At 36.6% G+C, this 25,151-nt stretch overlaps 1 protein-coding gene across 1 annotated transcript in view; it reads left to right on the top strand.

Moving 5' to 3' along the window:
• The window catches only part of me1 (malic enzyme 1, NADP(+)-dependent, cytosolic), a 105,324-nt gene that overhangs the window by 65,231 nt on the left and 14,942 nt on the right, over positions 1-25,151 (top strand). The window contains exons 4-7 of the mRNA XM_051131396.1: positions 609-684; positions 1,324-1,485; positions 14,838-14,941; positions 24,750-24,859. Coding sequence (XP_050987353.1) covers positions 609-684; positions 1,324-1,485; positions 14,838-14,941; positions 24,750-24,859 — 452 coding nt within the window. The remainder of the gene's footprint in view (positions 1-608; positions 685-1,323; positions 1,486-14,837; positions 14,942-24,749; positions 24,860-25,151) is intronic.

The raw sequence follows: 25,151 nt of genomic DNA on the forward strand, positions 1-25,151 counted from the left end.
TAAGATTTTGGTCATATCGCCCACCCCTAGAGCCATGCTCAGCCATCAAAAACTTTTGGTTGGAATAGATTTCTTCTTTCTTCCTTTTCGTATTTTTAGTGCAAAGTGTAACATGTCACAATATGCAATTATCAGTGTCCATCTCCCAAAATTCAGTCACAATTGGTCATGTCAGCTGCATTTGAGAACCTTTTTTGAGAAACTCCAGTAGCCCAGAGTTGAAGCTGTTGATTTATTTACGTGAAGATGGTTATGGGTGGGTATAAAAAAGACTCCTTTTTATTAGCACATGTGGGAATGAAAGAACCTTCTACTGGGAGGTTAATTGGAATTGATTCATTCTTATTCGCTGCAGGAATGATAATACTATTGATAAAAATTGTATCTGTTCAGAAGACTTGATTATTGCATACTGTTTTATTATTTTATTATTATTAATATTTATTTTTATTCTGGGCTATTTTCTTTAAACAGGCCAGGCTATGTTATGAGTCACATGACAGGAGAAACTATAATTTTCCAAAATCAATCATTAAAATGACACAAAGCAGAATCAATTCAGTTGTCAAGGTTTTGTCACTAACTCTGTTTTTTTTTCTCTTTTCTAGGGGCCTATTTATTACAATTCACGACCGCTCCCACATCTCCACACTACTTCAGAGCTGGCCAGAGAAGGACATTCGTGTGAGTTTTGCCCATTCCCATCCACACCACCCTGTTACACAATGTACCAGAACTATAACTGTCAGACACAAATTAAAACTCCCCAGAGTTTCACCAATTCCAAAGGCATTGATTCCAAATTTATATGACTTGCACTGTGAAAATGATGCCATGAAGTCATATTAATCTGCTTGTTAAGCATTTAAAAGTTATTAAGGTAATGATGTACGGGATGGCATGAAATAAGGCAGTAAAAATGTTAAACACCTTCTGCATCAGCATCACAATGTTAACGGAAAAAACATGTTGTTCTTGTTTTGGGATCAATTGCGTCCGGTAATGGGATTGAATTACACAGCTCATGCTGTTATTTTAAATTCATTGGTTTATTGTGAATATGTGAAAATGTGATTATAAATGCAGAAAATCTGTTGTTGCTGGAGGGCGGACTTACAAGCCAACCTAGCCAATCACAGAACCATTTTAATCCGGGATGAAAGCATATAAATACAAAGAAGGAAGTGATTTTAGACTGTTTAGGTTCTTTAGGGAATATAAAAGTGTAAATGAACATTTATATGCAAACACCATGTAAAAGTGAGTTTTGCATCCAATGTCCCCTTTAATAACTTTAGTATTTTTGGTTGTACTTATTTCCAGGCCGTGGTGGTGACAGATGGAGAGAGGATTCTGGGCCTGGGGGATCTGGGCTGCTATGGCATGGGCATCCCTGTGGGTAAACTGGCCCTCTACACCGCCTGTGGAGGAATGCCGCCTCAGCAGTGCCTTCCTGTTATGCTGGATGTAGGGACAGACAATGAGGTAGGCAGACCTGTGGCACCACGGCCAACCAGACCATGACTGCTGACAAGTGCTTGCCATCTCACTTACTCTGACATAATCAAAGAGGGACTTAACTATTCTTAGCAGCTAATCCGCCGACTTGTTTGTTTTCACCGGTCATGGCATTGCAGTGCTGTAGCAGAAGGACAGAGGTGACTGCTGCAGCAGTAGGCTATGAATAACCCTGTGAGTTCAGAGGTAAATTTAGTGAATATGAAGTCGATGTCATTCTTAACAGGGCCAAGGGTGTGGCACAGCAGAAATAGAAAACCACTGCCTCATCTACTAAGGCTTTGTGCCAGTGGACACCTGGCACTTCCTTCTGTGCCAGAGCAGTGGCTTAGCCTTGCCATAACAGATGCCAAATCTTGATGAAGGGCGAGAGGGAGAAAGAAAGAGAGGAAAAGACTGAGAAACAGTGTGTGATTTTCAAACTTTGTGTTTTAGAAACACTTGTCATTCTTGTTAAGTTATAGCTATGTAGCTATATATAAATAAATGTATATAGTTTATACTGTATTTCTTACGGTATATTAAGACTTGTATGGCTTAATATGACATAAATGATCTCTTACTAAAACATGTGTTAGAAAACCCATGAAATACTTATGTTATTTTAAAAATCCACATTGTTTTATACATACTTTGGATGTGGGGGGCACCATTATTTCGACGTAAAATGGTTGCACTTGATGAGCTACTGGGCCTACCTGTTGCTATTTTTAATGCAACATAACTCTGAATACACAACTTGGAGAATAAAATGCTCATATGATGGCCACAGCTACTGAAAGAGCTTTCAGGTGGTGATGGATATAAGCATAGGCTTAAACCAAATGCTGTACCATCGATTGTCCCCACAAGGAGTCTAAATGCCCCCAGATATCACGTAAAATCTGTGCTGAGAAACTCCTTCTGTGGCTGTGGCATGTTTATATCCTGCCAGGATTGCATCTAGCGTTTCTTGTCTCTGCCATTTGTAAGTTCTTTTAGTAGCCATGGTCTACTGAAAGCAGGAATCAGGGCTAAAGTGGAGAGAACAAAGACACATGTTTTTAGGAAGTTTTATTCATCCACAGGCATCTTCCCATTCTTTTGCTCCTCTTCTTATCGCTAAGAAAGCAGTAAAGATGACTTTTCTTGTTTCCCTTCTACTGCAAATTAAAATTAAAAGCCACACAATGTGGCATTGTATGAGTATTTTATTTTCTGAGTTCTATTGCGGTAAAAATAGCAACAGGTAGTGCCAGCAGTACATAGACATGCACTTTTTTACCATTAGTATTTTAGGTTAAAATTAGAGCTTTCAGCTCAGCAGGATTCATTTAATCAGATGAATTATTCATGCAAAGCAATGGAGAAAAAAAAAGTTTTTTAATGTTAACATTTTTTTTAAATCACCAATGCTGCATTTACAGTTGAGGTCATAAGTTTACATACACCTTGCAGAATCTGCAAAATGTTAATTATTTTGACAAAATAAGAGGGATCATACAAAATGCATGTTATTTTTTATTTAGTACCGACCTGAATAAGACATTTCACATAAAAGACATTTACATATAGTCCACAAGAGAAAATAATAGTTGAATTTATAAAAATGACCCCATTTAAAAGTTTGATTCTCAGTACTGTGTTATTAACTGAATGATCCACAGCTGTGTTTATTTTGTTTAGTGATAGTTGTTCATGAGTCTCTTGTTTGTCCTGAACAGTTGCATGCTGTTCTTCAGAAAAATCTTTTTTTGTGTATTTAAACCCTTTCCAACAATGACTGTATGATTTTGAGATCCATCTTTTCACACTGATGACAACTGAGGGACTCATATGCAACTATTACAGAAGGTTCAAATGGTGACTGATGCTTCAGAAAGAAGCATGATGCATTAAGAGCCAGGGGTGTAAACTTTTGAAAAGAATGAAGATGTGTACATGTTTCTTATTCTGCCTAAATATCTTCTTTTTCTCATTTAATACTGCCCTTCAGAAGTTACAGATAATACTTACATGTTTACAGGAAGACAAAATAAGTTAAATTGACCCTGATCTTCAAATTCAAAAAGTTTTCAGCCCCTGGCTCTTAATGCATTGTGTTTCCTTCTGAAGCATCAGTAAGAAAGGTTTAAATACACAAAAATGCTGAAAAACCAAAGAATTTGTGGGACTTAAAGGACCTGAAGACTGAAGTAATACCGTCTGCGGTAATTCAAAAAGATAAATCTTCTTGCATTGTATTATTTATACATTTGCTATATACTTTTGTCTAAAGCATATTTGAATTCAAGGTATGCATTACCACACTACATCTTAATTAATATGAGATCATTTTACGTCAGCAATTCTTGCTTTTGCACTAAAATTTGAAGTTCCTCCACTCATCAGACAGCTTCTCTTGTACAAAAGCTCATAAATGAGTAAGAGGGTACAAGCATATTAACACTGTTGTGTAACTACTCTGAGTCAGTTTTCCCATTCACTTCTGCTTCAGTGTCCAGCTCCACATGTGTCTACTGCTGCAGCGCTAAATTCGGAGTGGCCAGTCAGCTATCCAACATACCCTCGGGCATCAAAACACTTTAATGAGTTGACTCTCAGTTTTGGCCCCCTGTCTGCATCTGCATCCAAGTGTGTTTAGCTGGAGGAATAGAGAGAAAAAAGTTTTATTTTTTCGATTTTGTTTCATTTATTTATAATTTGTTTTGGTTCAGCTTTATTTATTTGTTTATTTTGTGCTGTCTGGGTTAATGTTGCATGCATGTGTTCGCGATAAAGAGTCTGTTTTTGTTATTACAATGATCTCAACGTGACAGACAGAAACGCATATGCGGTATTTCATACCCGCGCACATGGCTCGCTGTTTAGTCTTCCGTCCCTCTGCAAGTCTAAAATTGAAAGACTGCTTGTGCTGCACCATTTGGCTGACTTCAGATAAAGTCTGAGGTCATTAAGCTCTTGTTTTCAGGATATTCTGAAGAGATGACAGATCTAATGATTGATGATTTCACTGCTGTGTGTGTGTATGTGCGTTTTATAGGACTGTGCAGTCTGATGATTAAATGAGTGTTATTAAAGGATTAAGTTATTTCTAAAGGAGCAAGATGCCTACTGACTGGGGTGAGGCTGTCTCCTCTCTTTCAGCCCCTCAGAGGGAGCTGGATGACTGCACCTAGATCAGTTTGACTTTCCAAACACAGTCACTACCATCAATAAAGACAGTGAGGAATCTGATCCATGATCTGCATACATCATTTGTGGTTGTTTGATCCAGGCTCTGTACACTATGGTTAAACTCAAATCCTTAAAGAATGATGTTTGTAGCCTGGCTGCTAGAGAAAGTTCAAGATGTGCAAATAACAAGGAAGAGCTTTGTACAGGCTTTTTGTGAAGAGCTTAAGTGTGCTGATTGGTTGTGTCAGCAAACTGGGTTTACTGTCAGATACTGTTTGTGTCTCAGTTCCTCACTTTATTTGTACATTTTCAAGTATTAAAAATGACAAATTCCCTTGATCTTTTGACATAGTGGTCATTGTACTATAAAAACAGTTAAGTTTCCAAACTCAAAGCTTTCTCTTTAGTCTAAAAACAGCTTATATTGAAGACAATCTGCCAAAACAACTGTGGAATGTGCCACTTTATGACGTAATAGTGTGGCTAAACACCGCCTCCACAGAACGCCAACACCTGCTTCTACAACACTGCCTATTTGGCCCCGCCCACTAATTCACCCACGTAGTGTTTATGAAAGAGGCAAACAATGGAAAGAGTGAATGAGCTTTATTTTTAAGTTTTTAAGTTATTTTGAAGTTCCAGAACACGTCAGTGAGAACTTGCTCCTTTGTTTACTTCATTTTACCTTGGATTTGTTTACAAACAAGACACAATTCAATGCAAACTGCAGTCCCACAGCATAAAAACACATCTTAAAAGCATTTAAGTGTTCAAATCTTAGATGTTTATTAAGATCCTTCTATTATCTAAACCCACAATATTTAAAATATTAGTAAGCTTAATATGTATAAAATCATCATTTATTTCATCTTATGAAAATATTGAAATTCAAGAATCAATCTTTTGATTCTTTTAAAGTCCCCCGTAGTCAAAATTTGTATCCCTTAAAACTGATCTTTTATCATCAAAATAACATATTTAAATGTTTTTTCTTATGAAAATAATTTCCTCATGCCATAAAACAGCATGAATGTAACTCTACCCCCTTGCCTCATTAACTATACGCAGATCTATGAATATGCAAATTAGCCCCGCCCCTACACACACCAGTAAGAGCCCCATGATCCACTAACTGAACTGTAGTTAACGTGATATAATGGCGAAATACGGATAATGACTGACCAAACTATGTTTTTACTAGCGGACAACTATAGTGGATACTGTAACATTTGCTAAAGTTACTTGACGATGTTGTGCCCTCAAAATGCCTTGAAGTCTCGAATGCAGCCTAGTTTGTGATTCCAGTTCGCGCCCGCGAGCATATGCGAGTGAAGTGCAGACGGCAGTGCGGGAGAGATGCGTCTGACTCTGGGCTATTTTTACACTGTTGCCGCGGGTTATTTTTCAAGTTAGCGGTTAGCGTCTAGTGGCTGTACTCTATTTAATTTAATGTTCTAGAAAAATCTGTGTGTAACTTTAAGGAAAGTCACTGCCACCACTAACACTTTTTTCTGCAGGTAATTTTTTTTGGAAGTTATTCCATTTATTTATTTATTTATTTTGTGTACCACTGTTCAGAACTGTGCTAGCTAACCATACCTAAAATTGTCACTACCAAAACATTTGGTGGAGTTTTGTCACTTTTGTCACAGAAACCGTCACAACCAAAACATGCCGTCATTCACTGGGTTTCCAGCCAAAGTTGCATATTTACCTTATGCGCAAAAATTGGAATATCGCATAAAACATTGCAAATAAGCACTGTTTCCATCCAAGAAGTCAAATAGAACAAAATCATCACTTCCTGATAAACTGACACTATATTACTAAGAAAAGTAGGAGAAGCCACTGAATGTAGTAATTTTCATATATAATAAATTACTTGTGCCTCAGGGCAGACAAAAGCAAACAGTTATTGTTTCAGAGGTGGATGCCTGCTGTTTGGGAACACAGTCGTGTAAGACAGTTCTGCAAGGCAATTATACAGAAATATTTTGACGACAGACATTTCAAATGCTGTGGAACGAGATCGGTCCACTGGTTAGATAAGATTTGCCTTCCCATAGCGCAAAGTCACATGAATTTTTTGATGCGTATGGAGGAATTTATTCAGCAAATGCGTTTCCATCTCCTATTATTCGCCTTAACCCTTTTTCGCACAAGTCAAAAACCACCTCAAGCAAGCATAAAAACTTTTTTGCGAATTAAGGAATTTTTATTAGAAATTATATTAGAAAATAGGCATTTCCATCACTCGTTTCTGATGCCATACTTCAAAATACGCATAAAAACAGGGTGATGGAACACAAAAGGGAACACATAATCCTCATATTTGGGGATCTTTTATGCAATTACGCAATCTTTTTGTATTTTAGTATGTTTTAGTAGTGTTTTAGTATGCAAGTTAAAATTCTGTAATGTGATGTGGTCGCTACCAAAGCATAACGTCACTACCAAAAATGTGCAGTCACTACCAAAACATGGGATGTTTTGTCAAAAAAAAAGTATATTGAATTATCAGCTAAGATGTTATGATAGTTTTTGATTCAATGTATATTTAAACTAATAAATCCCTAACTTTGATATCAGTATGATCAACTTTTTACCTTTTACAAAGAAAAATTGGATTCAAAATACAACAAATCTTATATTATTGTTAAAAATGCAATTGTTATTGATTTACCTCTGAAAACATTTTAATAAAATAGCAAAAAAAATATTTACAATGTAGATGTAAGCAAAATCTTAAAATATAACCCTTCTAATTAAACTACATATTACTGTGTTTCAGTAGTGACAAATTTGCAGAGAGGTCGAATATTCCAAAACTTTCTGAAAATACAATATGAGAATTAACTGCACAGTTACTAGAAATGTAATTTTCTTGGACATTATGCAATTTGCATACATACAAATTTTTGTAACTCTGACTTTGGACCAATTCTGTAGAATGAGTTGTAGAATATATATAGTGTGTGTGTGTATTTATTTATTGCAGGTTCAGTGATTTAGTAGCTGTAATGCAGAACTAGATTGTACAAACAAAAACAGCCAAAAAAGACACTTATAGACAATCAAACCCATGTAAACACTAACTGTGAACTGCCTTTTTTGTTGTTGGTCTATGTAAACACTTCCTGTGAGTGTTGTGCTAATCAGTGAACACATAGATCTCTGAGCTTCTGTGTACACTACAGACATTCAGACAGAATATGATCACTAATACCACATCAGTTTATGTGTCCACTGTAAAAGGGGAATATTATCTCTGATGACGTCTCTTATTCATCATCACATTGACAGCAAGGACACTCGCTATCGCTGTCACCTCATGTGACCTCATCCGCACGCATACATTCACATAGTGAAAGGAAACCAAATGATGTCATCGCAAACAAAGTGCTGTCTGTTTTGGTTGTGGGTGGCCAAGGCAAAGAGACCTCTCTCTCTTGCCCGCTCTTTTTCGCTTTCTCCCTGACACTCATTTTCTCATTCTTCTCTGGCTGTGGCTAACAGACCCTGACTGTTCCTGTGCCTTAATCTCACCTGAAAGACTACATACACATACAGTTCACACACACAAAGCACGGTTCACCAAAACCCACTATTAATACCTGAGAGAAAAAGGCTTCCTCTCATCACTTAGTGACTCATTTTTACAAAAGCACCTCTGAGTAGTCAGGCAGATCTAGGATCAGATTTTGTCCTGATTTTGCCAGAATTACCTCAGGTGGATATGTTTCACATAGAGCAAGTTTTCTGTCCAGGCTTATCTGATATTTTAGATATTATCCTAGTTTGTAATCTGATTTATTGGATTTTTCAGATATTACATTTATTACAGAGCTTTTTATAATTTCAGCTTCTGGTTTTAATTAAATGGTGAGAAGATATACTGATAGGAAATTTAATATGGAAAGAAGGTTTGTGAAGTTGTGTTTCTGGATCCTTTATACTTTAAGGATAAGCTTAGGGATGGGACTGTTCAAAAGGAGTCATAAAAGTTGAAAATTTATTTATATTAAAAACATAATATTGTGAAATATTATTGCAATTTAAAATAATTGATTTCCATTGTAATAGAGTTTAAAATGTAAGTTAATTCTGTAATGAAAATCTGAATTTTCAGCGTCATTACTTCAGTCTTCAGTGTCACGCGATCCTTCAGAAATTATTATAATATAGTAATTTGTTGCTCAAAAACACTTCCTATTATTTTTGAAAACTTTAAGTAAACCCTTCAAAAGAACAGCATTTATAGTATTTAAAATGGAAAGCTTGTGACATAATTATAGTCTTTGCTGTCACCTCTGATCAATTTAATGCATCCTTGCTAAATAAAAGTAATAATTTCTTTAAGAAATAAATGTCTCTGAAGCCAGGGTTTTGAATGATAGTGTAGTAAATGGTTTAAGTTGGCACAACATGTCACGATCCACTTCTGAGGAGGTGTAGCAGTTTGATGTTTGTTTTGGTTCCTGTGAGGTTCATAGAAGCTCCTTTTATAGCGACAGTCACAACAAACCAGACCCTCTGGAAGTATATCCACTCCCACTCCAGTGTGCACTTAAAAAGTGCATTATGAACACACAATAAATCTGCCTGCAGTTACCGTCTCATATCTCAGACTGCACTCTCCGTTTCCTCTCCCACACTGATGAATTTGCTTGCCGCCTGAAACCAGACAGTCCTCCCTTTTAAGGGCACCTTTATGAGCTCAATTGCTGCGTAAAAGTCTCGAATAGAAATCCAAAGTAGTGCTGGAAGAAAAGTATCATTTTAGTCACTCTTCCTGCATGTTTTTTTTTCTTTTTTTGCCAGCATGCCAACATAGTTACGCAAAGTATCTTGTATTGAGTATCAGTATATATTAATCAAACGTAAATGTACACTATCAGAAAAATGATATTTTATATTTTTACATTAACAGTGTAATCAGTATTCTATTTATGTAAGCCAAGTATGAGTCAAGTTAGTGTTTTTAAACATTTTACATTTATTACGTTTACTTTAACCAATTTCACCAAGCTAATTGCTCACTAAAAACTCCCACAGATCATGTTTTCATGCCAGTTTGAAAGTCTTATTGATTTGATGGTATGAGTTGTTTACTTACTTTTTAAAATTAGTCTTCCCATGAACGCCATTACATTGTCCATTCAGACTGATTCGTGAATGTGGAACGTACATAAACACAAGAGGCGAGATTTATCACATGAACCAATTACACCCGAACATAACCAGTCGTATCCAATCATATCGCAGTGGAGGCATTGCCTCCTCTCACGTGACTTTCCCCCATTCATTCTCAATTACATTAAAAAAATTACAATTAAAAACCTTAACCTTACCAGCATAAATACTATTTAAATTATTTAAAAAATAGTATATAATTGATTTTTAAGTGTAATATTGATGAAAGCATACAAAGTGTTATGTTTTTAAATTGCACGTTTATTTGTTGTTATATTAAATCTATGTTTGATTGTTTCTTATGGATGCAAAAGTCACCAATTTCGTGGAATGACCCTAAAATGGATATTATGTGTTAATTACAGAAAGAAAAAGAAATAAATGCACTAAGAACTTAACATGATTTTAACAGTAAAACACTAAGTTTTTTATTTGTTGAAATAACCTTGCAGACAATTACCATAGCCATTTCACCCTGCAGCCCAAGACTGGCTACCCACTGAAGCTAAGTAGGGCTGAGTCTGGTCAGTACCTGGATGGGAGACCACCTGGGAAAACTAGGTTGCTGTTGGAAGAGGTGGAAGAGTGAGGCCAGCAGGGGGTGCTCACCCTGTGGTCTATGTGGGTCCTAATGCCCCAGTGTAGTGATGGGGACACTATACTGTAAAAAGCACCGTCATTCGGATGAGACATTAAACCGAGGTCCTGACTCTTTGTGGTCATTAAAAATCCCATGGCACTTCTCGTAAAAGAGTAGGGGAGTATCCCCGGTGTCCTGGCCAAATTCCCTCCTCTGGCCTTTATCAATCATGGCCTCCTAATAATCCCCATTCACTGAATTGGCTCTATCACTCTCTCTCCTCTCCACCTGTAGCTGGTGTGTGGTGAGTGCACTGGCGCCGTTGTCCTGTGGCTGCCGTCGCATCATCCAAGTGGATGCTGCACACTGGTGGTGGTTGAGGAGAGACCCCCCCCCATATGATTGTAAAGCGCTTTGGGTGTATAGCAATACACAATGAAAGTGCTATATAAATGCGATCATTCATTCATTCATTCAATTACAGTCTATTCTGTTTATGGGTGATGTGCCGTTGCTGTATTGTATTTCTTTTTCTTTTCTTTTCTTTTCTTTTCTTTTCTTTTCTTTTCTTTTTTTCTTTTCTTGTATTACTCATCTTTTATTGACCAAACAACATCCAGAATAAAACTCTCCCTTTATTCTTACTTTACTGACGTATTTATTTATAACATTTTACTTTTTAGAGTGCATTAGTACGGAGCCCCTTAAGGGACATGGTGGTGAAAAAAATCAGAGTGAGTGAAAAAAAATTCAGGGTGGGAGGAAAAATATTTTTCAGATTTTTTTGCGTTCTCTCGCAAAACATTTGCGTTCCCTCGCAAAATTTTGCGTTCTCTCGCAAAGTTTTTTGCGTTCCCTCGCAAAACTTTTGCGTTCTCTCGCAAAGTTTTTTGCGTTCCCTCGCAAAACTTTTGCGTTCTCTCGCAAAACTTTGCGTTCCCTCGCAAAACTTTTTGCGTTCCCTCATAAAACTTTTGCGTTCTCTCAAAACTTTGCGTTCCCTCGCAAAACTTTTTTGCGTTCCCTCGCAAAACTTTTGCGTTCTCTCGCAAAACTTTGCGTTCCCTCATAAAACTTTTTGCGTTCCCTCGCAAAACCAGTTGAGTTCGGACAAACACTATCTGTTTACTTTACAGCTTGTAGTGGTTCCTACATTGCACGTTCGCAATGTAGACTCTGAGCGACTCATAGAGCGACTCATAGAGTTTGATTCTGAACTTGGACTCAAGTAGGCTATTATATAAATACATCAAGGCACGATTTTGGTACATTCTAAAATGTAAAACACTGTAGGACCAAGTTCAGTACACACCTTATATACCAGAATAGCTCAGTATATAAACGTAACCCGCTAAATTGCACGTTAAGCGTATCCCCCAGAAAGAAAAATTAACGGGATAATAGAGTATAAAAGGCCGAACTCGGTATAGAGTTTGTTATACATTTTAAATGTAAGAAAGCAGGTAAGCCCCGAATATGAACAGAAAGCTCTCCAATGTACCTTAGCTTAATATAAGAAGACAATGATATAAAAAGCCAACATTTTATGTTTTATTAAAAATAGGCAATTAATGAAGTAATCCATTAAACTAGTGGTTCTCAAACGTTCCAGTAGGTGGCGGCATGTCACTGTCTTAATGAGCAAGGCGTCCCGTCATTCATTCATTCATTCATTCATTCAATAACTAAGCAAATGGTTGTAGTTATGAATGGGTGATTAATCACGGACTCTCCGAATGGTTCAAAGCTGCAGATTAATTCAGAAACGAAACACCGCTGTTGCTTGGAGAGACGCCAGTTCTGTTGCGGATTTCGTTGGAACTATTATTATTTCGTTAAATATAACAAACATGTGTTTAAAATGTAGGCTACATTTAAAATGTCACTTAATATTACCCTTTTTGTTGAACTGCTATATAAAATAAATGTTGCATTTGCAGTCGTTTGGATATTGCATTCTCCTATTTTAAACATGAAAAACAATAACTCGCACAGGGTATTTTTCTGTATGGAAGACAGTTTATATATATATATATATATATATATATATATATATATATATATATATATATATATATATATTTTTTTTTTTTTTTTTTACAGTTTTTATATTTCAGCTGTTTGATCGCGCTGGCGCCTCGCAGCCTGTTCATTATTGAAATAATACACAGAATCACCCAAACAGATACAAACTTACACTAGTCAGTTCAAATAGTCTGTATTAGTCTGTGTCGTACAGCGTGAGCACCGGTCCAATCCACTGCAGCACATTTTTGTTCACTATGATTTTTTCATGTCGATATTGGAACGTACAAAGCCCGGTTAATTTAATGGTTTAGCTGCAAATACATTGTGAATATGGAAACATTTGGATTTGTGCTGAAGGAGAGCCATACGTGAGCCCATACTTTCAGTTTCGCTTTAAATTATTTCTTTTAGTTTATTTATAGCTATAAGCTTATACCTATTATTATATACTGCATTATATTATATGTATTCATTAAAAATGAATAAGTTATAGTTTTTGGTTTTAGTTTTTGGTCTGTTCTGAATACGGTTAAATTTAAAGGATTTGCTGTGAAGTGCAGGGAACTAATGGCCTAGGCTATGTGTGTTTATAATGTTGGTATTATAACACGCTGTAGGCCTGCTGGTAGTATTATTTCTGAATAAAATGGGACTAACAGGCTACGTGACTTGTTTGTTTTATTTTTCCTTTCAAAAACTTATATTTTTTTTTTTTTTAAACAAGCAGCAAACAAATTAACCATGGTTACTATACTTAAACCACTGTAACTACAAATACCGTCTTAATTCGTCCATTAGCTTCCATTAAGCGTTTTCTGTATCCTAAAGGTTTTCTGTGGGAAGAAAAGCAAGTTGCATTTATGACTGCTTTATTGAGAGTAATGCTATTAATATTAAAATTTTTATTAGTATGAATAGCATTTATTAATACCGAATTGGGCCTCCGCTGTCACTGTTTTAGTACATTAATCCACATTAAGCGTTTTAGGATTTTCCCAAATCGTGCCTTAAACTATAAGCAATTAAATGACTGTATTTCTATAATAGGCCACTTGAGTTCAAGTTCAGTATAAAACTTATATGAACCGCTCCGTTGTGAACATACTGAGCTGAGTAAACAGGAAGTGTTTGTCCGAACCCAACCGGTTTTGCGAGAGAACGCAAAAGTTTTGCGAGGGAACGCAAAAAACTTTGCGAGAGAACGCAAAAGTTTTGCGAGAGAACGCAAAAAACTTTGCGAGAGAACGCAAAAGTTTTGCGAGAGAACGCAAAAAACTTTGCGAGAGAACGCAAAAAACTTTGCGAGAGAACGCAAAGTTTTGCGAGGGAACGCAAAAAAATCTGAAAAATATTTTTCCTCCCACCCTGAATTTTTTTTTCACTCACTCTGATTTTTTTCACCACCATGTCCCTTAAGGGGTTCCGTACATTTGAAAAGAAGTTTGAGGGGAAAACTGAAGATAAAACAGAAGTAGCAACAGATCTTTCCTGAATGAAATGGGAAAAAAATAGGGTGAATTGTCATTCCATGTCAACTTTAAAGACAGAAATTATTATAGAAGTTATTGCTTTTTCAGTCCCACATAGCTCTCTTCTATTTTTTTTTTCACTAGTCATTTTAGATGAAAGATACTTTAACACTGAGAACAGATCGTCAGAAAAGATTACGACTGAAATTTTGTGTGCCATGTGGGAATGAGTTCTGATGAAAGCACTTCCTCCGTGATCAAAACATGAGGAAAAAGTTCCAGACTTGTTGCCTTATGATGTAAAGTATGCACCACACATCAATACTGCTGAGAGAGATGCAGGTGCTCTGTAAATCCATTTTCTTTTCTGCTTGACTGGCACACTGACAACGATAGGGCGCACAGAATTTTTATATGACGCTCGCCTTCTCTCTCCACTTCCCTTCTGTTTTTCCCATAGTGTTAGTGACTCTCAGTGTGAAGTCTGCAGATCGGTACGAGAGTGACAGCTGCTAGACTTCAAAATTGAAAATGCAGTGCCGTTCTTTTTCCTCGCGTGTTGGCCTCTTTCTGTCTCTTTTTATGCTTTTGTGCATTTCTCTTTCTCTTGTTCTCAGTCTGTCTTTCCTTTAAACATTCGCTTACAGGCACAAATTATTGTGTGAGAAGTTTATACAGCTGCGGGGTAACCAGATTACCATATGTAATCTAATTAAAGAAAAGCTGTGCACATAATAAACATCGCTTTTTGAGTGTTGATGGTATTATAATTTTGTTTCTCTTCCTCTTTTTCTTTTCTCCATTGGTTAAAGCAATATTATGAATAGTCATACTTGATGTTTGGGAATATAGAACTGAAAACCCTTTTTCTCTTTCTTTTAACTCTATCACAGGAACTCCTAAAGGACCCTCTATACATTGGTCTGAGGCATAAAAGAGTACGTGGACAGGCCTATGATGAGCTTCTGGAAGAATTCATGAAGGCTGTCACAGACAGGTATAGTAAACCCAGTGTACCCCTCTAGCACAGCACACGCTTCCTTCCACAGGCCGCTGATGGAAATGCCTGGAGAGCATAGCTGAGCCATTGCGTTGCAGGAATGTGGGGTGAAGCGCATGCCTCTAGGTTTGCGGGATCTGAGCGACGACTCCAGTGGCAGAGACCCGAACCGGATCGCTGACTGCACGCCTCATCAGTTCTCTCCCCACATATCCTGCTCGATATTGAGCCATGCGGTGATGTAATTCACCCCATAACCAGCCCCACTGCCTGATGGTTCATTTAGCTCACTGATGCTTAGAATAGTTCACTATCTTGTGCTATTTGTCTTCGATAGTCTTCGAAGAGTCACTGTCGTCTCATCTTTCATTTCACTTTAGAAGCTGGGAGATTAATATTTGCTGTAATATATTAAATGAACGCTAGATTTTGGCATTGTTTGCACGGATGAGTGTTTTTAGGTCTTGAGTAGTGGAATTTGTTGAAGCATGCATCACTATTACTTCTATTTAGTGAAAACTAATTGTGCTGCCATGAATTATAATTCTAATCATGCTGGTTGATTAAGAGATGAGTGCTGGTACTTTTCTAAGTCATTATACTTTTGGGGAATGAAAAAAGTCCCTTAGACTTGCAGGGAAGGATACAAACAGTATCTAGGAAAAAAGAATATAACCACCTAAAATATAGTGGCAAGTTCTGTACTGGTAAACACCATTAACATAAACCAGGGTCTTGGTCAAAGTTTTCTAGGTTGTCATAGGCTCTGGTGTGGCCTGGTTTGACAGTGGTTGTCATAAGGACATAGTGCCACACATGGCTGTATTTAAAGCAGAACTCAAAAACCCCAGTGTCTGATTTCCCTCCAGTTGGCTGAATATCGCCATGATTCTATAATAACGGGGTGGACATGAAACTACAGGGAACAGCATCACTTTTCCCCAAAAGTGCAGAGTTGGCGGAAAATGAATGATTATAGGTTGCCGACTGAACAAATGATTACAGTCCTGGTGATTTTTAATAAACTCCTTATAATTTTATATTTCAGAGGCTCAGTGCTTCAGGAAAAATCCTGAAAGGTAACATTCGCTTGTTGAATCAGGGTTCAAATACGTTTATGCATTTCTCTAAAACAGCTTAGATTGCATTGAAGGGATAAGGCCTATTTAGACCGTTTATACCTCAAAACCTTAAACCTCAAAAATGATTCACACTTAAGAATCAATAATATTAAACACATGGAGAGTATTTTTTATTGTCAGGAAGAGGCAAAAATTTGGCTTTATTTTACTGTAGGTTAAAGGGATAGTTTACCCCAAAATGAAAATTGTGTTATTAATTACTCATTACTTTCGTTCATCTTCGGAACACTAATTAAGGTTTTTTTGATGGAATCTGAGAGCTTTCTGACCCTGCATATACAGCAATGCAACTGACACGCTGAAGGCTGAGAAAGGTAGTAAGGACATTGATAATTTGTCCATGTGACATCAGTGGTTCAATCGTAATTTTATGAAGCTATGACTTTTTGAACTTTGTTCAACAGTTTCTTTCTCCTTGTCTGTCATTGCGCACAAAAAGTATTCTCGTAGCTTCATAAAATTAAGGTTGAACCACTGATGTCTCATGTACTATTTTAACAATGTCCTTACTACCTTTCTAGGCCTTGAACGTGTCAGTTGCGATGCTGTCTATGCAGGGTCAGAAAGTTCTCGGATTTCATCAAAAAAAATCTTAATTTGTGTTCCAAAGATGAAGGTCTTACAGGTTTGGAACAACATGAGGGTAAGTAATTAATGACAGAATTTCATTTTTGAATGAACCATTCCTTTAAAAGTAGAGATAACTAGCACTTGTGCACAATAGCTATGCCACTTTGAGACATAATGTGAGAAGAAGACAAAGGAAAATCATGAAATGCACACTGTAAATTCTTCAGCTTTCACTGAGGTTCAGGCTTGCAGACTGTACTTTTAACAGCCCACAGGTGCTCTGTTTCCCATCAAGCCTTTTTGTGTAAATCCGGACACAAGTGATGAAGAATAATGACACCAATCCCAGTCAGGCCACTTTTCTCTCCCACAATGGCTTTAACACAAAGAACTAGAGCAGATAGTGGGCACAGGCTCTCTTTGAGGCCTTTAATTTGGGTAAAGAGTGTACAACACCATATAAAGAAACACGCATCCAAAAGAAAAGCAGCACTTTGTGTAGTAAACGCTGGGATTATTTTCGCGCGGGGGGTTGTTATGCTTCTTTTACGATGTAGTTAATTCAGGAATAGATTTTTTTTTTGCGTCTCAGGCTTTGTGTTGTGGTGTTGAAGTAGTTTGAGGGGGGGTTGACTTTGTTTTCCATCATCTCCCAGAACAGACTGAAAAGTATCTGTCTTGTGTAGCCCCTCTGTGTACACCGGCACAATTCCCACGTCAAATTATTTCATTAGAGCTCGGCACTTTTCACAAAGCTGTAGTGGTGATGGTGTTCCAGAAATCGCTATGGTAACATGTGCCATCTCAGGGCACCATTATGAAGCCATGTTAGGACAGGGGATGTAGGGGAATGTCGGTTGATTTTTCTATGCAGATGAAAAATTGAGGAATGATGTTTGAAGGAGTGTTCAACAGCATATGAAGCCCCATAGACCCCGTGGGAGCCTGTGTGTGATAGAGATAAGCACTGGAGAGCTGGATGCTCACCAGTCAATGTACTGTCCCACTTAACCTCAACCCGATAGTAATCATAACATGATATGAAGCATTTCTGACATTTTGAAAAATATGGTTGTGTTTTAGAAGTGTTTAGTTGTAGTGAAAATAAAATATCGATATGATGCCACATTGTGTGGCTTTTGGTTGTAATTTTCAGTTGACGAGAAACAAGAGAAGCAATTTAAGTCTTCACTGCTTTCCTAATGATAAGAGGAGGAAAAAAGAATGGGAAGATGCCTGTGGACGAATAGAACTTCCTAAATACCCGCGTCTTTGTTCTCCTCACTTTAGCCCTGATGTCTTAGAGGCTTTTAGTAGAGCACAGCTACTGAAACAGCTGTAGATGCTTAAAAAAAAAAAAACCCACAAATGTCAGGTAGTGCTGGGCGATACAGCCAAAAAATATCACAGTAATTTTTTTTCATATTATTCAATATCGATAATGATCATGATAAATGTCAAATTGTTATTTCTTTCAAGTTTAAAGGCTGATTTTTGCTACAATGTAAAAGTCATAAAAACCAGAGTGTTAACTGTGGCTTTAAACTATTCTTTATTGTCAGAACATGACAAACACTGCTTTTTGAATTCTTTACACTTTCTCCAGTCATTTTTCCTTAACAAAATAAATATCTTAATAGAAAAAAATAATTTCTTAGTTGATATAAATAAATAAATAATTCCTCATTTTTATATGGTGAAATCTGGCGTCACACCGACAGAGGCCGCTTCCACGATAGTTGATTGACATGAGCGTCTTACCTCAGACTTGTCAGCTGTAACCGTCCGACCTCCATTGTTTCGATGCCGGAGCAGGGATGTAAGTTAGACAAGAATATCTCTGATTGAGGTGTTGTGTTGCTGGATGTAATAATGAACATAGTGGTCATCATTTACTCCCCAAATCTGAGCCACTGAAGATGCCTCCCGATCTACATATATCCGTCTATGTTCGCGCAAATTATTCATGATCCAGCTTCACTTACTGCAGAAGTGACTATAAGGGGTTTTTTTTAGTGAATCTTTGCGACTTTCCTAATAACATGCTAGTTAGCAAGTTTAGCGGCCAAACGCGGCTAAAGTAAACAGGCTCGTCACTCCACAAAGAGAAGAGAGGGGCGGGGCGAGCAGAGCTCATTAACATTTAAAGCAACCTCGACCAGAACAGGATGATTTTTGCAGAGCTGATTTTGGCAAGGTAAAAAATTTGTTACACTACCATTGAGAAATTTTAACCAAAGCATGTTATAGAATTTTCATTAAGACCCTAAAGAATTATATCAACTTGTGGAAAATGCAGTTTGTGCATGCACATACTTTTAGGATAAAAACTATGCAAAATTTTATACATGAGGTGTTAGAGATATTCATCCTTGGCAAATGAGAAGGAATGATCTGTAAATGTGGATATACCAGTTTGACTTTAAACCTGATTATGTGGGCAAACCTGTCTGGAATACTAGAAGCTGTTTATATTGCTTGCATGTGTGTGTAGACGTATTTGAGATATTGGTTGAACAGCTGTGTTTGGATGGGATTCTTACCATGACCTTTAACGCGGAGGGAGGCCAGTGGGCTGCACGGTAGGCGTGCGGGCAAAAGATTATCTTTGGGAGCATGACGCCCTGCCAGAATCCTTAGACCCAATCGCTGCAAACGTCCTGAGCCTGTGTGGCCCAGAAGGATTATGCTAAACCTAAACCTAGTGGCTGTGTTTTCCTCTCTCTTTTTTCTTCTCCAATGAGTAAACCACTTTATGAGAAATGCCTAGTTCCCAACAGTCATGTTGTGTTCCTGTTAGTGTGTGAACACTGAAGTGCTGCAGTGAGATTTGGCCAGTTTACATCAAATCTCAGTGCTTTATCAAAAATCGACTTAGTGTGCACTTTTGTCTGTGGGAAATCATTTATCTTTGAAAAAAACAAGCAGTAAATCATCACTGAGTGAAACAAAGGGCCTTGTTGTGTTTTGTTAGCAGTGGCGTGGAGATGGGTTTAGCAGTCTCTCATGGGCTCTGAGCGCGTTTGCTGCATTCTTCTTTAGGAGAGCTTTGCTGCTACAGTTTTCAGCTTCCATATGACTGACAAATAGATTTGGAAATTGTGAGATGTGGTGCATGGTAGAATTTTGAAAATAATAAATGAGGGCTCTGAATGTAGAGTATTTTTGAACAGTAGTGTATATTGCTAAAAAAATATTTCTATTTTAAGAGTTCTTTTTAACATTTTTATGCACTTTTAAGTTTTTTTTTATAATTTTTATAATTTTATAATTTCTTTAAAACATTTTTTATAAAAGAATCCTGAAAAAAGTTTTACAGGTTCCAAAAAAAATATTAGGCAGCACAAGTGTTTTCAACATCGATAATAAATCAGCATATTAGAATGATTTCTAAAGAATCATGTGACACTGAAGACACTGAAGGAGTAATGACTGAACAAAAGTAAACTTTGATGACAGGAATAAATTATATTTTTAAAGCATATTGAAATAGAACAATCATATTACAGTTATTACAATTCACAGTATCACTGTTTTTTCTATATTTTTGATCAAATAAATACATTCAAAATCTTACTGATCCCAAACTTGCAACGGCATGTATTTGTGTGTGTATATTACTATACATTATTATAAATATCACAATAAATATATTTTTGTAAAAATCATAAATGATTATTATATTATAATTTGAAATTTTATAATTAAAGTTATATAATTATAATTTCTTTCATAAGAATGTAATACAAAAAATGTATATTAAATATTCAAACAAAAATCAACAAAAAAAAACACATTATATTTTTTTCAATATATAATTGTTTAATATATATTTGGTTTGCTTCATTTGTTAGCCGTTTTGCATAAAAGCATCTGCTGAATGATTAAATGTAAATATAAATATATATATATATATATATACACATACATATATATATATATATATATATAGGATAGTAGTTGTTTTACTGTCATTAAAAGAATGTCTGTTTTAATTAGCGTCCTAAAAAATAGGCTTAATTTTCTTGAGATTTAAACTTAGCTGGCAACAGTCTTGCAGGTGTGTGTTCACCACTTGCTCATACTTTTCTCTAAAGAACAGAATGCCAAAAGGGTCAAATGAAGTGTAGTAACTACTATACAGGAGTTGGAGGAATCTTTTTCTAAAAGTTTTTTTTGTTCCAGCCTGTGAAGTTTTCTCATTCTCACATGCTGATCTGTTGACCTAGAGCTCTTACAGAATCCAAGCAAGTAGCCTATTTATAAAATTGGATTTTTTTCATGCTTTTCTGTTCCTAAAAGCACAGCACAGCTGTCCTAGAGCACTGAGTTGATTGAACATTGGCTTGAAGAGCTCCTCTCAACACTCCCAATGCTTTCTGCTCCTGTCTGGAGGTAAAGGCAAATAAGGAGAGACAGAGTCCCTGCAGCTCAGTGTGCTTGGGTGTGTCTGTCATTGTCTGGCCTGAATTTTGGTGGAGAGTACCAGTGAAGCTGATCCCCGGCCAGCTCTTTGTTTAAATTTTACAGCAGACGCAGAGGTGCATTATGGATCTCAATGAACGAGGCGCCAGAAAAAGACAACAAGCTTTGGTGAGAATGAGACCACAATCCGACGAATAAGCACTTTGCTGTGTCGGGTAGTTGTTTCTGTCTTTTTCTGCCTCTCACTAAGGCACATTTTTTCAACATAAACCCATGAAAGCTGTAGTTAACCCTATATCACCTCAAACGGTATTTAGTTAACAGCTATTTTTTCTTGTTGTTATGCTAATATTACTATCTTTTACAACCAGCGCTGAGCTAGAACAGGAGGTTATGATCTCATTTTTCATCTTTCTTGTCAAATGATGCACTTCAACAGATCAGAGAGTTTGCTGGGATTATGACTCACTTTCTCTACGTCCTATTTATATCTGCCAAAGTTCTTCTCCAAATCCACGAGCAATTACTCTGTCAGTCTCTCTTGACTGCTTTCCTGCCTCCTCCTGCAGATATGTCAGAGTTCAGACTGCAGTTTGATTAGGAAAGATCAATCTGAGGATGGGTCCCAGGACGGGGTTTCTTAAAACTTTGGATTAGAGACTCTGAGCTTAGTTAACCTTGTTTACCTAGATTGCTTTGGTGCTGGAAATTCTCTGGAGACAATGAAAACTTTATTGCGTTTTTCTGTTTTTGTAGCATGTCTGAACACGGAACACTGACCATTTTATATAACTTAAAGGATCAGTTTACTGTAAATGAAATTTCTCTGCATTTACTCAACTGCTTGTGATTCTAAACCTGTATGACTAAAAATGAAAATCACCCTTTAAATGTCAAAACAACATAGAAACAAAATTAAGTTTAATAAAAATAGTTTGCATGCAGTATTCCAAGTCTTCTAGTTATACAGTGGCTTTGTGAGATCAGTTCACTGAAAATCTCAATATCCACCCAAGCTCTGCTTTGTGAATTCATTAGAGAAGTAGTGATGTATGATTTGCAAAAGAATCAGTCCTAAAACTTTCAGTAAATTGATCCAATTTACAGAACCGCGTTTCCCAAAAGCAGCGCTAACCAACAATGGTTGCAAGTTTTATTCTTAGCAGCATAATTCCATGATTCTGTGTTTCTCAAAACCATAATTTACCATATTACGTTTTTCTCAAAACCATAATTTATTAACTATTGATAAACATTCACATACTGCATTTCAAAGTCATGTGGCTGGAGCTCTTGACCTGTGGTTAAAAGCACAGTTTTTAGTTAGCATGATGTGGACTTGATCATGCTCATGATTAAAATAAACAAGCTAACATGCAGTATAATCAGTATCTTTCATTCCATATATATAAACTACTTGGGTAGTTTACTTGGGTAGTTTAACTACTAGTTAAACTACTTGGGTAGTTTACCCAAAAATGAAAATTACCCATGATTTACTCCCCCTCAAGAAATCCTAGGTGTATATGACTTTCATCTTTCAGATGTACACAGTCGCAGTTCTATTAAAAAATCTCCTTGCTCTTCCAAGCTTTATAATGGCTGTTGAGATTTTGAAGTCCAATAAAGTGCATCCATCCATCATAAAAAGTACTCCACGCGATTCCGTGGGTGTGTCTGTGTAAGAAAAATTTCCATATTCACAGTTGAGGTCGTACGATTACATACACCTTGCAGAATCTGCAAAATGTTAATTGTTTTACCAAAATAAGAGGGTTCATACAAAATGCATTTTATTTTTTATTTAGTACTGATGTGAGTAAGATATTTTACATTAAAAAGATGTTTACATGTAGTTCACAAGAGAAAATAATAGTTGAATTTATAAAAATTACCCCATTCAAAAGATTACATACGCTTGATTTTTTAATACTGTGTTGTTACCCGAATGATCCACAGCTGTGTGTGTTTTTTTTGTTTAGTGATAGTTGTTCATGAGTCCCTTGTTTGTCCTTAACAGTCAAACTGCCCGCTGTTCTTCAGAAAAATCCTTCAGGTCCCACAAATTTGTTATTCAGCATTTTTGTGTATTTGAACCCTTTTAAACAATGACTGTATGATTTTGAGATCCATCTTTTCACACTGGCGACAACTGAGGGACTCATATGCAACTAGGAAAAATTATGTTTTAAGAGCCGGGGGTGTAAACTTTTGAACAGAATGAAGATTTGTACATTTTTCTTATTTTGCCTAAATATCATATTTTTTCATTTAGTACTGCCCTACATAAGATACTTACATGTTTTCCAGACTACAAAATAATTTAAATTTACCCTTATCTTCAAATTCAAAAGTTTTCACCCCCTGGCAGCCACATTCACTGCCATTATAAGAGAAGCAAAGAAGACCCAGGACATTTTTTAATATAACTCCAGTTGTATTTGTCTGAAAGAAGAAAGTCATATACACCTAGGATTACTTGAGGGTGAGTAAATCATGGGGTAATTAAAATTTTTGGGTGAACTATCCCTTTAACAAAAGTGTTAAAGGCATTTTTTTAATACCATAGTACAATGCAAACAATGCATTTTACTATGGTAGTAAAGCAGTGAGTTACATTTATACCTGAATAATTCATTCATGAATCGGACTGATTCAATTTCCAAATTCAACTCACTGACTTGATGAGCTTAACAGACTATTAGAGGGGAATAGATTGTTTGTTAGTTTTGTTTTTTTTTTTTTTTTTTTTTCATATTTTCTCTTTATGATGTTGTTAATGAAAATGGAGGAACAGATGGATACTTCAAGAGACGACTAACATTATGAATACAGTGAGCCATTTTCCTGTGTGTGTTTAAGTGATATGTGTATATGACAGCTCTAGTCAGCAATACAGATCTCTGTTCCTCTTGCAGTGGGTTGAGTGACAGGTCAGCTCTCCACGGTGCCACATTGCAGTGTTTGCCCATCCTGTTTCCAAGGTCTAGGTGTCTGGGACCTCAAATATTGCATCAAAATCTGATGGGCCAGAATCTGCCCTCTATATTACATTGGGGAATCAGTTGGTTGCTCTATACTGTCCTTTCAGCTGTTCTGCTGACTGGATAAATAACCAGAGAAACCACTGAATTACCACTACAGTCCACTCAAAAGTCCACAGATTTTCTAATAAAGTTCTGTTCTTAAGAGAGACACGATTGTGGTTGTGCAGCTCATTGGCTATTGATTTTGAATAGTCATTTCATAGGTTTTATTCTGTATTTCATTGAGAGAATTAAAGGCCACGGTGTTGGCAGATCATTTGCTAACTGATAAGTTGTTATTTGTTTTTCTGAGCATTGAGAGTTGTGTTTGGCTGTGGAAATGACTACGAAGCAACAATAACTGTCTCAGGCCCACACTGAGATGGAAAAAAACCCTTCAGAATTGATCATCCAGAACCACCCCATCTGTGATAGGCTTAAGGAGCAGTTGGATGGCCCCCTCTGCAGGCTAAAGTGGAGTGCATTTAACTATCTACTTAACATGAAAAGGTTTTTTCACTAGCTTGTGAGGATTTGGACCATTTTGTAAAGATTCTTTGTATTTAAAACAAATAGCTTTGAGCTTTTTGTTGTGCTTCTGAGTTCTAAAGAAATATGCATTGACGTTTTTGCTTTACACAGGTATGGGGTGAACTGCCTTATCCAGTTTGAGGATTTTGCCAATGTCAATGCCTTCCGTCTGTTAAGCAAATACCGCAACAAGTACCTCACGTTCAATGACGACATCCAAGGTATGGGCACAAAAAGAGACTGTAGTCACCTGCACAAAATTATTAAAGCACAGAGAACACATACAGTATAAGTTATGTTTTGTCTTAATTAGAAGAGTTGTAATGTTATGCTTAAGCTGGTTCTAAGTCTATATTGTAGTCCAGAAATTAATAACTATAAGCTAGTCATTCAGACCACATTTCTCACTGATTTTCCTTCCTAAATCCCTCTTGTATTTATGGTTCAGTGGTAAAACTGAGTGGTTATCCTAAGTGCATTTTTCTTTCTATTTTCTCTTCTCAGTCCTTCCTT

Source organism: Labeo rohita, chromosome 16 (assembly GCF_022985175.1).
Source record: "Labeo rohita strain BAU-BD-2019 chromosome 16, IGBB_LRoh.1.0, whole genome shotgun sequence".
NCBI lineage: Eukaryota > Metazoa > Chordata > Actinopteri > Cypriniformes > Cyprinidae > Labeo > Labeo rohita.